Raw genomic sequence first — 18266 nt, forward strand, 5'->3', positions numbered from 1 at the left:
CAGAAAACTGTCTACTCTTTTTCAGTAGGATGCAGACTAACAGCATCACGAATAGGAAGTTAGAAGATGCACTGCTGGAAACTGCAGTGACCCTTCTGCATTAAACATTCATTTTTAAGCAGTCTTCAAATGTTTCATAATATGGGTTCAACTAAATTCTAAAACAGTGATTTATTTAATAAAGATAATGGGAAAAAAGCTAATTCCCCTCTCTCCTCATAAAGACAAGAAAACTAAGGCCCAAACACACCAGCTAAAACTTTCTTAATGTTGCAGTGTTTTTCTTCCAAGTAAATAAAATGTTAAAGATGGAAATATGAAAAAGAGAGTGAGCGAGAGAGCTGCAGTCAAAACTTCTGGGCATCGTGATCTCTCTCAGAACCTGCTTTGAAGCAGTGGTCTACACCAGGGAAGGTCCACTGAGATGACCAGCACTGGATGCCAATAGTAAGTTTTACCTCAGGTACATTACAGTTGACACAGGGTTCCTTTGCAGTGGATACATAGAGAGGCTACATTCTTAATTAGAATAATGATCACCATCTGCATTTATCCCATTCAAACCTTTTTTAACTTGCACCTTCTTCAATCCATTTATTTCTTCATCTGTCTGTTTTCTTTTCATTTTCTAATATATCTTGGTGTCTAACTCTCTCTTCATCTACAACTGGATAGTAATTTAATACTACTATAATTTGAACACCATTTAGTTTTCTCAAAGGCTTATCTATGTCTTATTTTAATTTAACCTAAAAACAAACAAACCAACCAACAAACCAACAAACAGTGACTGTGAGGTAGGTTACCATTATAACCCTGTTTTAACAGGTGACAGTTGGAAAAAACCTTTGGATATTAATTCATATACTTTTTCACAAGACAATTATTTTTGTTCTTAAATTTGTTTTTATCATAGAAAAAGCAGGAAAACATCTCTATTTTAAGTGAACCAATGTTCATGCCTTGAGATGTAAAAAAAAAAAAAAAGTGAGAGACAATTTTGTAGTTGCCTTTGTTAAATTCTGGTCACTGGAGAATAGCAGTATCAAGCTGTATTCCCTGTTCACATATTTTACTGTTATATTATTTCAAGTGTTACTAGAAGTTCTGTTAATCAGATAACAAGACTCTAAAGAAGAAAAAATCAGTTACTCTCCTGGTTTTCTTCTCTAAGAAAAATTTCCAAAAGAAATAGTCTTCTTTTTATGAACGGTATTTTTGCACATTTCTTTTTCCTACTGGTAGTTTATTCGAACAGAACTAGATAAATTTCTGACAATGAAAATATATTTTTCACTTACATTTTCTAGTTGCTGCTATAATTTGTGGAACTATAAAATTAGCAATGCTGATATAATTTAGAATTTTAAAGGAAACACTTAACCATCAGAGTGGTTATTAAAGTAAGCAAATAAATTAATTAAACATTATTCCAGAGTTACTTTTCTGTCAAACTGGATTAATGGTACTAGAAATAACAAATATTGGGTGTTACTATAATCAATTTTAAAATTTCTTCCTTTTAAAAATCCACAGGCAAAATTGTGAATTTTCAAATGTATATGTAGAGTTCAGAAAACCAGATGTATTCTTCCATGTTCTTTTCTTAGCCTGAAATATTTCTTTCATTGATTTACTAATTCATTAAAAGCTTCACTGATTCACTCATCTGTTCGTCTTTCATCACTTTCACATTGCTATGTGTAGGTCAGTTTGCCTGAGTTCTAGGTCTAAATACTCACCTGTCTACTCAATAGCTTCATAAATATTTTCTAGGTACTTCAGAATCAACATTTCCCAAATTAAATTTTAAACTCATAATTTTCATTCACAGTGCCCCTCCACTCCCTCCAAGGGGAGGAAAAAATCCTGCTCCAGTGTTTCCTCGGGGAATCCTCAGGGATTCCTCAGTGAATCCCTATTATCCAGGTGTACAAACCAGATACCTGGAAAATGTTTTGATAAAAACATCTCTGAAAATTTCTCTTCCCTGTATCTACTCTTTTATCAGTCTGGTCTCCATACTATAGCCAGAGGGATCTGCATGAAACATGAATCTGATCTCTTCTACTTAAAACCCTACAGTGGCTTCTCACTGCAACCAGAGCAGAGATGAGCCTCCTACACCTGTTCTGTTCTCACAGGATTTGGTCCCTGCCACTTCCCTGGTTGCAATTCAAGTCAGTATTTAACCCAGTCAGTATGATTTCCTTTCATGGTCTTGAAATTCTCTCTTCTACCTCCATGCCTCTTTCTCTCCTAAGTGATTATTTATCTCTTCTCTTCCACTGTCCTGTAGTTACTTCTTAACTTTCAATTCAAATGTCACCTCTTCAGGGATGCCTTCTGTGGCCTCATGATGGTGTCAATCTCACTTTTAAATGCTCTCTGGGATGAATACCTGTTAACATGTATCACACATACTAGACTTTTCAGCACCAGAGAACACAGACTCCATCTTAAATGCCCAGTATTTTGTCCCTGGCACCTGTCATGTGCCTGATACATATAGGAAGTGTGCTTTAAGTACATTTTTAATGACTTTGATTGAACTAACATTTATGAGGCACCAGCATGTGGCTGCTTTTCAACATTCAGATGCTTACAAAGTAAGTAAAGTATTTGTTAATAATTAAATGGGGTGGGGAGAATAACATATTAAGTTCTGCTAAAAGACTAATTAGAAAATCCCTTGGGAATTAAGTTTATTTTGAATGAAGTTGATCATATAAAAGAAATTCAATAAAGTATTCCAATATTTGTTGGTGGCTCTTACAACAGACTGATGTATGCTACTTTTTTCTTCCTAATATAAATGTCTTTCAGAAATCCCATCATTGTGTCTTATTAACTTCCTTCTCCCAATGCACTGTTTATGAAGTTATCAAAATATCTTTATATCTGTATCTTACTTCTCTCATTTTCCTTGAGAGTAGGGAGCACGTCTAAACAAGGCCTTTTGCAAAGAAGGCATTCAAAACATGGGTCTTGACAGATTTAATCTGTGAAACACAAAGAGGCTTTACAAATTATAAATAAAGTGAGAAACTTCACCAGGTGAGATATATCATAAAAGCAAAAATACAGAAATTAACAACACTTGTTTCTATTACGATAGGTACTTGCGTTTGATATGAAAATCAAACTTTGATATGAAAAATACTTTCCTTTCCTTCACATAATAAATGTTTGAGAAAAAGTAAGTCTTAATTTATAATATGGCACCATGTAATTTTTTTAAAAAGGTAAATACCTAAATGACATGCCAAATATGTTTTCATTTGGTTATAAAGAGGTTTATAGATTACTTGTATATCATCTCATATGGTTATGTCCTGCCTGGGGTTTTTAAAGATCTTAAGTAATGAATACAATTATTTTAATGTTATTCCTTCATTAATTTATATAGGTAAATAGAAGACTAATTTTAAAGAGGCAAATGGGAATTTTATGATCAAAGGGAGAAATATTACTCAATGGGAATTAAAATTACTTGTTGCATGCTTTCTATCTTAAATGTACAGAACCAAGTACCCTGGCACTGTTCTAGCCATGGCATTCACTTTCTTACAAGTTTACATAATGAATGGGTTGAGGGCAGATAAGAGAGAAAGGGGCTAAATGAAATATGTGCTTCCTGAGCACTCTAATAAATAATAATACATCTGTTGTTTACTGTCAATTATTTCAAAGAACACATTAAAAATTAATACTTTGTCATGTTATAAACTACTGCTGCTTTCTTAAGCCCTGACCATTGTCTGAGCTAGGGCAGAGTCAATATAATAAATAAGTACTGTTAGATGAAAAATGAATTGAAATAGGATACTATTCAGCTTCTCTGACCCTTGGAGAATGACAGTATTCTGAAAAGAGCACTGACGCTGTCACTTTATAAGCCTGGATGATCATATTCAAACAATTCAAAAAATGCCCAACGCATCCCAAAGCCTTCACACTAACTTGTGACAGAAAAAGAACTTTGCACTGTATGCATAACGCATATGGGTTTGTATGAGATACAATTATTTCTGTTTCCATTTGTGCATTATAAAGAAATCAATTGGTAAAAATTAAAAATGGAAAATTAACATTTATGGATGAAATAACTTATAACTACTGTTCTATAAAGTCCTTAGTCATCTAACAGCAATCAATCAATACTTCAGAATTATTTGATTTATTCATAGATTGATCAATTCATTATGTTGATGTTTATTAAACTACTACTATATGAAAACTGCCCACTGGAAAACGTTCACAGAAAATTTGCACTACTTCTTTCCCCACAAAAAGCAAATCAAACTGTGTAATAAAAGAAGTTCAGCATTAAAAGGTTAATTTAAGAGCACATAAGCATATTATAAAACATGTTTTTGTTCTATAATAAAAATATCTGTCCATAAGAAGTAAAAATAGGCACACCAGACCACAAACAGTAACCAAAGTTATTTTATACAAGAATTTCTTATGGTATTGCTATGTTTCCCCACCCTAATCTCATGTTGAATTACATAATTCCCAATGTTGTGGGAGTGGGAGGGGGACCTGGTGGGAGGTGATTGGATCATGGGGGTGGTTTTCCCCATGCTGTTCTTGTTATAGTGAGTTCTCAAGAGATTTGATGGTTTAAAAGTATGTCTGTCTCTGTCTCTGTCTCTCCCTCTCCCTCTAAGTTGTAGTCCCCCTGAGATGCTGTGGGGAGTGGAGAGCCTTCAGATACTCCTTTGCTACTTTAGTAGCCTTGCTTTCTCTAACTTGAATCAGTATAATCAACCTGATTTTAAATCCTGATATAAAATCATCCTGATTTTATACTGGAAGAAACGAAGCACAGTAAGTAACTTCATTCACTTATTCAACAAATTTTTGTTGAGCACTGACTAGAAGCTCTGTATTGAGGACTAAGTAATGGACAAAATAAAGTCAATGTCCTCATGGAACTTACAGTCTAGTTGGAGGAGAAAAGCAATAAAAAGGAAACCAGTTATTTTATATATGTATCTATATAAATATAAGCATATGCATATACACACAAATATATATGTACATACATGTGTATGTTTATATAAATAAAATAAACATAGGTGATAGTAAGGACTATCACAAAAAATAAAACAGGTTAAGGGTTACAGGGAATTCCCCGGTGGGGAGGAGAGGACGTCTAAAATCACACAGCTAAATTGTTGAAAACCTACGATTCATGCACAGAGCATTCCAGTTTCAAATCAGTGGTCTTAGCCACTATGCTGAAGCTGCTAACTGCTCTGCAAATGCTTATACTTAATGGATATCAGGGTTGGCAATGTGGATGGAAACAGTCCAGACTGGCACAGAACACTTTAAAAGAGAAGCCTGGGACTGAAAAGGATTTCTTGTAGTGCTTTTGTATCTAATAAAATGATGAACATATTTTAAAACAATAATTGTGCTAAGAACCCAGTAATTTTTAAAATTGAGAGTCAATGTCCAGCAAATGGTACAGGTTAGAGTTCTCTAGTTCTGCATGTTGACTGCTCCAATCCTGCATTGGAGGCCAGGGAGTAGGAGACAATTTGCAAGCTAGAAGGTCAAACTTGTTTCTGTGCCATCTATGTTCTGATGAATTCCCCAGAATTTGATTAAGACTAACTAGAAAAAGTGAGTAACTTTATCATAATCAGGTTTGACTTGAGAACATGAATTCTCAAATCAATGGTTGAACCAATGGTCTTGTACTGAGATTGATCTCCTGCCTGTTGGATGGACTTGGTATGAGCTACAATTTAAGGAGACTGAACGGACCAACTAGCAGTCCCTATAACATGAAATGTGAGGGAGTGAATCATCCCAGGAAAATACAGAGATAGGATGTATAAAAGAGTCTCTTCTCCGTACAACAAGCCTTTCTCTAAATCAGTATTTATTAGTTTTAAGTTTTGCTTCATAAGAGAGCTATCCATATGGCTGACCATCTTCACAAAAGGGAAGAAAATGATAAATATATCGAATACATAGTTTAATTCTTTTGCTTTACTTCACAGGTTTTGTCATCAGCTCAGAATAGGCCTGAATCTTCCTCTCACTAGCTGTGTGACATTAGAAGAGTTACTTACCCTTTTGTGGCTCAATCTATTCTATTATAAAATTTAGATTAAATAGTACGAATCTCATAGAAACATAAGGATTAAATGAGAATATGAATATACTTGGCAAACAGTGAGCACTCCATGAGTGCATGACAGCCATCTTTTGAAGGCTTTTAGTACATGCCCCATCATCTGAGAACTGTCCCCTTGCACATAAGAGACTGTCTCCTCTAGCTCTAGGTAACAGTGACCCTGCAAACTCTTTCCTCCAAAATTGGTTTCAGAGCTAAAAATAAAAACACAGCTTAATATATTCAAAATTGTAAATCAAATGTTAGAACAAGAAAATTAGTCATAAATGCTTAGTCAACTAACTGAGATTATCACATCTCTATTTTAATCCTGTGTGTTTAATTAACAGATAAGCATAAAGGGGCATTCTAAACAACAGTATATAAAAATGAAAAAAAATTTCAAGCTTTTATTAAATAGAGAAGCAATAACAAAATGCTCCTGCATTTCAGCAACTGTTCATTAAATGATAAAAACATCTTGGTTTGTCTTTCTAAAATTATATTTCACAGCCTTCAGAACCCTCTTCTGTTTTTGTTCATGATCATTACAGGGTGCAGATGTTGAATATAAGCTTAGCCATTACACCAAATACCATCTGGCCTTCTGCCTTGACTTTCCTAGGTAATCAGAAGATACCTCTGTTGTGCAAGTGAGTAGAGTAGATTCAGTGTGTGGGCTTAGAACCAGAGTGCTGAGATTCACATCCTGAATCTACCAATTGTTTTTAATATGATCTTGGACATGATACTCAAACTCCCTAACTGTGAGTTTCCTCATGTGTAAAACGGGCTTAAACAATATTACTGCTATTGTTTTGAAGGTTCATTCATTTAGCTTCCATTGCTAGGCACTGTTCCAGGCTTTTGGAATCCAATAGTGAACAATATGAATAAAAATCACTGATCTCAGGAAGCTGACATTCTCAGACATTGCACCTAAAGCCCTTAGAACAGTGTCTAGTACTCAGTGAGCCCTTAATAAACGCCAGCTGTTAGGGTTACTAATACTTGAATGAGACAGAGCAAAAAACTGGAATGACAGGAAATGTGTCAGAATGCAGTCAGCACATTTAAGACCTAGCAGTGGCCCGGTCACTAATTGTTTAGGTGACCTTCCTTTAATCTCTCTGGGCCTCTGTTACTTAAAGTGGTCTTACAGTGCCTTCAATTGAGTATATGGTAGATCACGAGTGACAGAAATGATGACGGGTTCAAATACGTCACAGAAAGCATTTTATATTTATCTGTCTTTATTTTACCATTTAAATGATATGAAGGTGCACCAAAGACAAACTACTTTTTCAGTATATTCACAGTTTAGGAAAAGCTCAGACACTAGGTAATCATTTACAGTTTAAAAATAGAGGAAAAAAACCCTCAAAGATCATCGGGAAAAATGTAAATGGTCAGCAGCATACCAATCTTTTACTTAATAAAATATGAAGTCTCAAAAAAAACCATACACACTCACATAAATAAAAGCTGGAAGCAGCATCTTACATTTAACTTAAAAAGTACACATAAGTAATCCTTATTAGAAATCACTGGACAAGGCAATCTCTTCTAGAACATATAAATGAAATATAATATTATTCCCTTTCTGGCAATCTTAGCCTTCCTAAATTAGTTTTCCCAATGAAGCTTAAAAATAATATTGGTCTCATATACATTTACATGAGATTATACATTTTTTAGGGTTTTGTAAATTCAAATTAGTTTTCTTTTTCCAGTTAAAATTCATACTCTTTCAACAAGATGTCCACAATTAATTCACACTCTCTCTTACAAAGCGTTGTAACTTTGCTTTCAATTTTTCTTCGCTGGAATCTTCTTTCTCCTTCTATTCAGTGACACACCTATCCACCAAGTCTCACTCAGAGAGTATTCTCTGCAAAGTTTCCCTGATTATTCCCATCATAGTCCCCATACTGACAGGTCATATTAGATTCCCTTGATATTACTCCCAAAGAATTCTGTAGATTTTATCACAAAATTGACTATCTCTTTGCATTATTGTTAACTTCTGTTATATCCATCTGAGGGCAGTGACTATAATCTTCATTTTAGTAGCCCCTGGCACAGAGTAGGCAACTGCCCACATTTGTGAAACATTGGAAAATCAATGTTTTCAATGGATAAGCAAAACTCTGACTGATTAATAAAATAAATGTGGTCGGATATACTCTAATTTGTAAAGTTGTTAGCTTACTCCATGATGAAAAAAAATCACTGTGTTAGAAGAACCAAACATGAAGAGAATCAGTATAGAGTTGAAAATTAGAAAAAGAAATATTTTACTTAACCCCTCCAAAATATATCTTTTTTGATACTGACAATGACATATGAAATTAAGAAATGTTCCCCAAACTCCCCATTGATTATGGTCTTTCACTCAAGTATATGGCAATATAAAGTGTATCCTCCTTTTACTTTCTGTAGCTATCAAAGAACAATGGCACAAAGGCAACTTTTAGAAATAAACCCGAATAAAAACAAATCTGCCAGTAAGATTCATCAAGAATAAAACCATAAATGAATGCCATTACCATTTATATCAAGTATGTCAATCCTGAATCCCCTTAACTTCAAAATCAGAATATTCTTTATAGATGACATCTAACAATCTAATAACATACCTTTGTTACACAGACCACAAAGTTTATCAGTGTATTTCAAACAGTTAATAAAGTATAAGTAGGAAAGAAAATTTCACACTGGCCTATAGAATAGTTTTAAATAAAATGCCACTGATTAAAACTAAACCAAAATTCCAACTATACAGCAATCCTCAAGCTGTAAACAGAAACAGTTTCCACTAGAAACCTGTAGCAAGACAACTCTTCTGGAAGTTAAATGGAAATTACAACAAGAACATTTCCAAATGCAGGTCATTTCTTAATGCGGTAACCTCTTTCCATTTTATAGGTGTTGTAATTGTTTTCCTATAATGAAACACTGCTCTGCTCTTCTCATATCAAAACAACAAAACAAAGCTAAAGAATGTGTGTCCTTAAAAACACTATTTTGGGAAGAGACAATTGGAAATATTTTCAAGTGTGTACTGAGTTCCAGTGATCTCCAGTCAGTGAACAGGATAAAATTTGTAAATTCATATAAAATTTAAAGCAGGTTTAAAATTTTTGCTTGGATTTGTTGGACACAGGCTTTGTAATTCATAGACATGCACTTATTTTTGTTATGTTTTGGCATATCAAAAATGGGACTTAGAACTTTTGCTCATTACCTGAAAAACTAAAGGGAACTTTCAATCATGTTTTACATTATTTTAGTTCATTTTTGAAATACCTCATTAGAAATTTTTTCGGTGAGGAAAAACCTTTTCACTGTAGTAAATCCTATATTTTTTCTGTCATATTTCTTAGGAGCAAAAACACATAATCTATGTCTTAACTTTACATCAAGTAAAATTATATTGTAACTACTACTATTTCCAAAGAAAAAGCTGCATAGGCTGGCACATAGGAACAGGGTTCTACAGCACAATTCACTATTAGAAAAAAATCAACACAAAGAATAATTTATTTTCTCAATACAATACTATGAATTGGTGAGGTATTAAAATGAAAAAAAAAATTATCCAAAAGAGCATTTAATGAGTCTGAAGAGGAACAAAGGACCACTAGTTGGGAGATATCATAAAATTCATCTAGCACTCACGATTAACAAAGGAAATAAGAAAGCAGATAGTTTAGAAGAATTCAATGAAAGTGATTAAAGAAAAATATTATATTGTTGCTATATTATGGCTAGTAAGGAAAAGTCATAACAAACATTTTTAAATGCCAGAAAAGTATTTATGAGAATAAAGACAAAAAGAAGATATTCTATGCCAAGGATGACAAATTGGGGTGTGTGTGTTAATACTAGTGTGTACCCTGGCAGATGTGACTAATTGATCACTGGACTCTTTACGGCTGTTCCTGGAATTCTTCTCAACGTATACAGGGAGAGTCCCTACCATTCACTAAAAGTTGGCGCTAGTGCTGAAGCCTATTTGTCAAACCCGTTCTCACTGACATTGTTCAAGATGTTCAACTGGGAAACCTTCCCAGTAGGCAAATGGCATAGGTCTATGCATAACCTGCTAGGATATGTGGTCAAGAAAGGGTTGACTTTCAAAAATTTGTGAAGACATGAAAATTCTTAAAAAGTAAAGTGGGAAAAATAACATTACAGCAGATAATATTATGATTTAGAGAGGGAAATGAATTCAAAAAAGCTAACTGCCATCTACAATGTAGAATAGTTTCAATTCTCATGACATAGACATTTACACAGTGATCCATTTTTGAAAAAAAATAATCACTATAAAAAGTAGCAAGAGATTGAAACAATGGTCCTCTCAAATGCAATGTCCCAGAAATTAAAGAATAGTTGTGGTAACTGACAAATTAAAAAAAGTTTCAGGCCGGGCGCGTTGGCTCATGCCTGTAATCCCAGCACTTTGGGAGGCCGAGGTGGGCGGATCACGAGGTCAAGAGATCGAGACCACCCTGGCTAACACGGTGAAACCCGTCTCTACTAAAAATACAAAAAATTAGCCGGGCGTGGTGGCGGGCGCCTGTAGTCCCAGCTACTCGGGAGGCTAAGGCAGGAGAATGGCGTGAACCCGGGAGGCGGAGGTTGCAGTGAGCCGAGATCGCGCCACTGCACTCTAGCCTGGGCAACAAAGGGAGACTCTGCCTCAAAAAAAAAAGGTTTCAATAATGTGCATTTATTACAGTTTAAAGCCACAGCCAGTCTAATAGTATGAAATAAATCAGAGACAAAAGGAGTAATTACCAAAGAGAATTTGAAACACCTCAATACCTCAGCAATAAAAATTACACATTTTCTCCAAATGAAGAGCAAAACCTTAATGGTTACTTTTAACACAGTGTTGACCACTAATGAAATTAATGATAGTACAATTTTTATCCAGAATAAAAAGCCTTTTAAGTCAATTCTTATCATGTGATTCAATCTATAGTCATAGAAAGTAAAACAGAAATACAATGATAATGTCTTATGTTTAGTTAATTTCCAAAAAAATACATCTCCATAGAAATGAATTTTAAAATATATGCAATTGTTGAACCATATTTAAAATACAGGTCATAATTATAGTTTGAGAATAAAGCTGAACACTAAGTAAAATTTGGGTGGGGGTGGGGACATTTAAGTCAAAAATATCTATTGAGATCACATAAATGTATAGTTAAGACGATGGTAACTTTGCTTTCCTTTAATTATACATTATACAACCTCACTAGAGTGTTAAAGCAAAGCCTAGACAATGCTACCCCTCAGAGAAAAGCATACTTCGGTAACAAAACCAGTTACATAAAGTGTATAACAGCTCAATCTAGCAATGAACCCTGTTCCACATTAAACAGTATTATGCACAGTTTCTGGTGCATAAAAACTGCATCAGTTCTCCACTTCATTGTGCTTATTTATACTTAGCCATATTTAGGATCTGACATGAATTCTGCAACAGATTCTAAGTTGTACTGACATTTAGCACTAAAAAACACTTCCTGCTACAAGCAACTAAAACCACAGTGTATAAAGCATTAAGACCAGGTCACTACATATAATCAGAACAAGTTTCGTAAAATCTCCTTTGAAATAACTAGTATTTATTTTCTCAATACAATGCCATGAATTAGTAGGTACTAAAATGAAAAAAAAATTAATTCGTCCAAAAGAGCCTTAAATGAGTCTGAAATCTTTTACTTTTGACCAAATTCACTGTCATGAATTGCTGTTTTACTATTATGCTTTACCATGACTTCATATGTAATTTCTTTGGAAAATGAGAATAGACAACACATGAAACAATCTTACCTGATTACAAGGCTGTAGTTTCTTATATTACTAAATTGTAGTACATTCCATGTGACTGTTGTTCATGATTATAATAAAACAAATTCTAACTAGAAGGCAAATCACTATCTACTTAGGTACTCACTTCAAGTAAGAGGAAAAATGAGTGTTTGTATAAACTATATAAACAACAAGCAGAGGACACGTTCACACAAAATACAGAAAACAACAAGAAAAGCCATGAGTTTCATGAAAGAAAATGAGTTCTGTATTGTAGCAAATACATCAGCTTTCCAACATTCTATTAATAAAACCAAAAATTGCTTTAAAAATGTTCTCCTTACCTGTGTATACAGTTTTTACTCTCGAGATACAACATACCAGCAGCAGCGTCTAATGAAAATTTCACTAACTGTTTGAGTTTTAGTTCATCCTTCTTCCTTCTCAGAAAGGTGAGGAAATCACCTCCTAGAGGAATTGACAGATGAACAATGAGACAAAGTTATGATGAAAGTAACATTTATCATCTATTTGGATCTATTAGGAATATTTGACAGAGCAAAATGCATTACACATTTGGCCATGCTTTTTGCCCAATTTGTTTGAGGTGAGGATAACAGAAAACATGAAAAGAAGATATCATATTAGAAAACAGACACCATAATCTCTTCTAGATACAGTTTAAGTACTTTAAGTGTTTCATACTGTACATTATCCAGGTCATAATAACACTCAAAAATCATACTTTTTCCTTTATCACTATTTTTACCAATTTGCTTCATTAATATCTATGGAATTTGATTTTCTCTAATGCCACATGAAAACTATATTATTATGAGTCAAATATGAGTATGTAAAAAGTAAATTATATTGGATTAGCTATTAGATTCAGCGATTGCTTAAAAAATTAGACTATTAACACCAACATAACTGATAGCAATGTCCAGAGAGAAAAAGAAAAATGCTATGATTTTGGCCTGATTTACTCACTGACCCAGATTGCATTTTTATGCATCAAATAAATTCCAGTGAAGTCTTAGAAAAACTTCTTAAACCTTTATGGTCCAAGACATACATAACATGAGCCAAGTAGTAATTTGAAGTTTACTAGTAGCTACATTTTTTTAAAGTTTTAAATGTGCAAATTATTTTAATAATATAGTTTTCTTGAATCTAATATATCCAAAACATATATGAAAATTATAGTTGAGATATTTTACATTTTAAAATCACAATCTTTGAAATATGATATTTACATTTATGGTACATCTCAATTTAGATGTAAATTTCATCTGAAATATTTGATCTATATTTAGATTTCATTAAATTTACAGCTGAAAAGTAGATTCACATACCCAAGATGTTCCAAACATGCTTAAAATTTTCCAATAACTGAATATCAGTATTTTAATTTAAATCAATTAAAATGAAATAAAATTTAAAATTCAGTTTTTTAGAAGAAATAGCCACATTTTAAGCGCTCAAGAGCCTCATATGGTCAGTGACTACCATACTGAATAATGCAACCATAAAACTTTGCATTCATTTTTAATATAACATTAAAAGCTTAGACTTATTTTTCTTTTTAGTTACTTTATAGTTTGTTGCACTACTAAAAAAGAGTTAAAGTATATTAAAATACATGTTCTCCAAAAACAATCTTTCCCACTTTCTCTATTAGGCCCCCAGATATTAAACCAGAATTTTAAAAGAGGGATTAGCATTTTATTTGTCATTTCTAGACTATTTTGTTCTTTTACTTTCTTCATCAGGGATCTATGCTTTCTTAACTAGAAAAGCTATAGAGGTGAAGACTTAATGGCTTTTTCCTTAATGAGAATACCTAGAAAATAAACATCTGCCTAACTCTCCTTTAAATATTCTCTTCTTTTCTAACCTTTTCTCTTATTCACAGTTTAAGTATTATACAAATTTAGGTGAGCCATTGACAAAATCAAATAAGCTATGCTTTAAACATAAACTTAATGGTGTCAATTTTTTTCTGTTATTTTTAAGTGAATACCAAATACATTAAATTACCAGGATGATGATTGAAATAGTTTCTATCAAGCTTTACTTAAAAATCAGAACAAAACCTGATTTCAATAGTGAAAAGTAAAATTCCACTAATTTATCAACTTTAATAGATACTAAAATGCTTATTAAAATAGACTTGAAGTTAATATTTAGTTCAAGCTATTACTTGAACCAATATTCACATATTAATTATTTTGTTAGATATATGTACCTGTTTTAGAAAACATGTACCTTCTGGTTTTGAAACCACATAGTATTCTGTCTGACCTATAGAATAACTTTTAAATGAAATAATCTTTTCTGCAATTTAATTTAAAAGCAGCATATGACATACATAACTCCAGTGCTGTTCTGTAGAATCCTGATACTTTTTTTCCAGTTATCACTTTATCATCTGCCTCTTAAAAATTTACTTCTTGATATAATACTCTTTGTACTCCCAACCCACATTTGTTATTCAACAAATTATTTAACAAACTATTGTTCAACAGATTACCAAATATTGTTTAATGCATAATATATGAATAAACAAAGACAAACACTACACTTAAATAGCGTTAAATAATGAATGAAAAGTGATGTCCAGCAAATAAAAGTACTAGGAAGGTAGAGCGATATACAACTCTTTCCAAATACTGTAACACAGTCAAAAATACAGAAGGGGTTTCTGATTGTTCTGTAGTTAATCCAACAATATTTCTGCCTTAGAACAATTTCCTGCTTAAAGTCATTAAATCTAGGAAAGGAAATTTTCAATTTATTTCCAATTTATAGTTATTTAAGCCACAGGCATAGTAATACTAAGGGAAGGAACACAGTTCCACCATTCCACAAGCCTAGTCAGCTTCTTGCAGAAAACTAGAGGGAAGCAAGGACCTCAATAAAAATTAAATAATTATGAATCATTATTGAAAGCCCAAGCCTTCTGCATGTACAAGTATTAAGATCCCTGAAGCAAGAAATAAACTCCCCAGGAGGCAGAATATGGGACTAAAGTTAGGATACCCAGAAAATAACTCAGACGGGGCCAGAGATATTCCCTTAACCACAATACTCGATTATTACCATTAAGTGATAAACTGAAGACTGATATCAGATGATATAGTCTTCAGTGTTCACTGTGAAGTTATTTTAGAAGGCAGAGCCTGTCCCTTTCAACTTGTTCTTTTGTCATTTGCATTAAGTGCCAATATAAAAACCTCTTTTAGAATTTGTGATATATGCAATATTCATACATGCAGCACACACGTATATATGCATATGGATACATATAGCATACGGTATCCTACCTGACCACTGCAATAAGGATCTTGGTTCTCAAAGTGGGCAAAAAAAGATAACTCACGCCCCTTTTGTAATTCTGCTTATCAAGACTTTAATGTGGGTGTGCTGCACATTAAACCAAAATGGGATACATTATTTCCTAGAATTCTGTAACAATGATAAATTTCTAAGACAATACTTGCAATGTTTTTAATAGTCAGCTTATGGTTTACTAGGGAGATAGCATGACTTGCTGAAAAGACATGGACACCTAAGTCAGACTGACCTAGGTCTGATTAACCATGTGGCCTTGGATAATTGTTTAATCTTTCTAAACTTCTAGAAAACACAGATTTAATACCATTTATTTCTCAAGACAGCTTTGAAGACTAAAATGTATTTAAAGTATCAAGCATGTGCCTAGCACATAGTACACACAATAAACACTATTACTACTTATTATACTTTATATATTAATTATATATTTATATATTATATGTTTATATACTGTTATAAATACTATTTAGTATTTATACTATTACTATTATTGTTGCTGTTATTTTGTAAAAAAACAAATGAGAAAGGGTTGTAGTAGGGACTCAGTGTTTGCTGTATAACATCTATTTTCCCTGATTCATCCCAATTTCCCTCATGGGACTGCCCCTCTACCATTTTGGAGGGCATTAACCTAACCCTCAATAATAAGGGTGATGCTAGACTGGCTTAGCCCAGTCGACGAAATCTCTTCCCTAACTCAAGTGATTGGTTCAGGAATAGGCACAAATCTTAAGAAGATTAAATAACACTGAGAGGCAAAGATGCTTGAAGAGTGAAAAAATTTTTTGAGAGAAGTGCCAAGAAAGAAGTACAACTAGACATAAACATGACATCACATAATATCGTGAAGACTGGCAGCCTTAGGATGAAAGCATCCTAAGATGCATTCACAGAAAGCAGAAAAGAGTGAAGAAAAGATACTAGCCATTGGTGACAAGCCTGAGCCACTGAATCACATACTGCCTGTAGTGTGACTTCCCTCTAAATTTGTCAATTAACTGAATAAACTCTATAGAGTTTTTTTTATACATCTTCTGTACTAGCAATTTGAAGATATCTAATGGATAAGATGACATCTGTATCAGAAGGTCACTTTGAGGATTAAAAAGATAATATATATTAAATGTCTGAAACAAGTAGGGAAAACAATACATAGAAGTGTTTATTACCATTTGCAGCCAACCTTTAATGAGAGAATAGCTGGCTATTATTTTCAACAGCTGTTTCTCAAAGATTTCTGTTACTCTGTGCTATGAAAATTTGATCTTACCTGTTCTTTCAGTATTTATGGGGCTCAGAGGAACTGATCACACTAAACATATACTCAGTGAGACTATGCAACAAGAATATTAATTTATAATTTGTAATTGGAGAAAAGGGATCATCAGGGCAATGCCACTAATGACTTCTTATCATTGAATCACAGGATCTTAATTTATCCTCAACGAACTTCAGAGTTTATTCAATTAAGATATATCAGTTCCCCAGTGATTTATAAAATGTATAATTAATTACCCTTGTTTTTAGGAAACCAATTTGTTTCCTGAGAAGTTCGTTTGGTTTAGCTACTTTAAATTATTCGTTAAAAAAATAGGCTAGTAATCAAGGCAAATACTAAATCATAGAGAACTATTTTTGGAGCTCCATTTATGTCATTATTCAGAATTCTTATTTTTAAAATGTTTTGGTTTTTAACCAAAAGTGATGAGAATTATGGCTGTTAGCCAGCCCATCAGAAATGGGGGGGGGGGGGAATCGATATGACAAATATAAACAATGAATGCTGATGTAAACTGCACCCCATGAAACACAGAATAGATTTCATACACTAGGATATAAACCCAAACAAGTTCCTGAAAAGAAGAGGACCAATGCAAACACTAAAGCAGAGGATACTGGCTGCTACATATAGGGTATATTTATGAGAGATGGGCTGCACAGAAAGGAAGATCAGCTGGGAGAGGGTTCTAGTTGCTGAGTGGGGTGATGAGGGCTTCTACCAAGAACAAACCATAGAAACAAACTAAAACATTAGGTCTGAAAAGACTCAGTAATAGCTAGAATTGGTTCAGTTTGTGGGGAAAGATGAGGAAGATTAAATACTAAAAATCAGAAAATGACTCCAAAAACATACTGGCTTTCCTGATTCCTTTTCCTTCTTAAAAAAGTACTTCCTGAACAGCTTGCTACCCAAGTAACAGAATTCAGCTAGACCAAATGCAGAGCTGAATGTGTGGGTTTCCTAATTTGGTCTAATAAATAGCATCAGTCTTTTCAGATGAGGTTCCTCGATGGTCATGTTCTGCTAACACTAGAATAGCATGAACTTTTTGCATTTTTCCTTGGCAGGTGATTTTTGAGAATATAACCCAATAGCAGTTATGGTAACAGTTCTGTAAAATAAAAGAGTACATTTCACTGTATTTTTAACTTGCCTGTTCAAGAAGCAACAGCTATACTCTTGCCAGACATGATGTAAACTGCCAGGAGAGATGCCATAGTCAACTTTGGCAAACACTCAGAATGTTTGCATTAGAAGGGACTTTGGAGATAATCTAATCCAGCCTCTTCATATTTATAGATGAGGGAACTGAATTTATTTGACTTAAGTTTTTAAGGCGGTGATTTTAGTGATATTACTGAAATTCTAAGGCAGATGTCGCAAACCATGGTCTTGATCCAAATCCAGCCTATTGCCTGATTCTTTGAATAAAGTTTTATTGGAAAACAACCACACTAATTCCTTTACATATTGTCTATTGCTGCTTTCATGGTATAAGGGCAGAGTTGTGATGGCCTGGAGTTGTGGGCCCGCCTGTATGGCCCACAAAACCTAAACATTTTACTATCTGGCCCTTTATCAAAAAAGTTTGTCAACCACTGTTCTAAGGTACAGATAGAGCAGTAACTCTTATATGAAATGACTTGGACCAGAAGT

The 18266-nt window shown here is 33.5% G+C and overlaps 1 protein-coding gene across 10 annotated transcripts in view; it reads right to left on the minus strand.

Moving 5' to 3' along the window:
• FER (FER tyrosine kinase) overlaps window positions 1-18266 on the minus strand; it is a 725379-nt gene that overhangs the window by 88165 nt on the left and 618948 nt on the right. For all 10 annotated transcript variants that reach the window (XM_050794609.1, XM_050794604.1, XM_050794601.1 and 7 more), the window contains one exon: window positions 12316-12439. In XM_050794609.1, coding sequence (XP_050650566.1) covers window positions 12316-12439 — 124 coding nt within the window. The remainder of the gene's footprint in view (window positions 1-12315; window positions 12440-18266) is intronic.

The sequence above is a fragment of the Macaca thibetana genome, chromosome 6 (assembly GCF_024542745.1).
Source record: "Macaca thibetana thibetana isolate TM-01 chromosome 6, ASM2454274v1, whole genome shotgun sequence".
NCBI classification, from domain to species: Eukaryota; Metazoa; Chordata; class Mammalia; order Primates; family Cercopithecidae; genus Macaca; species Macaca thibetana.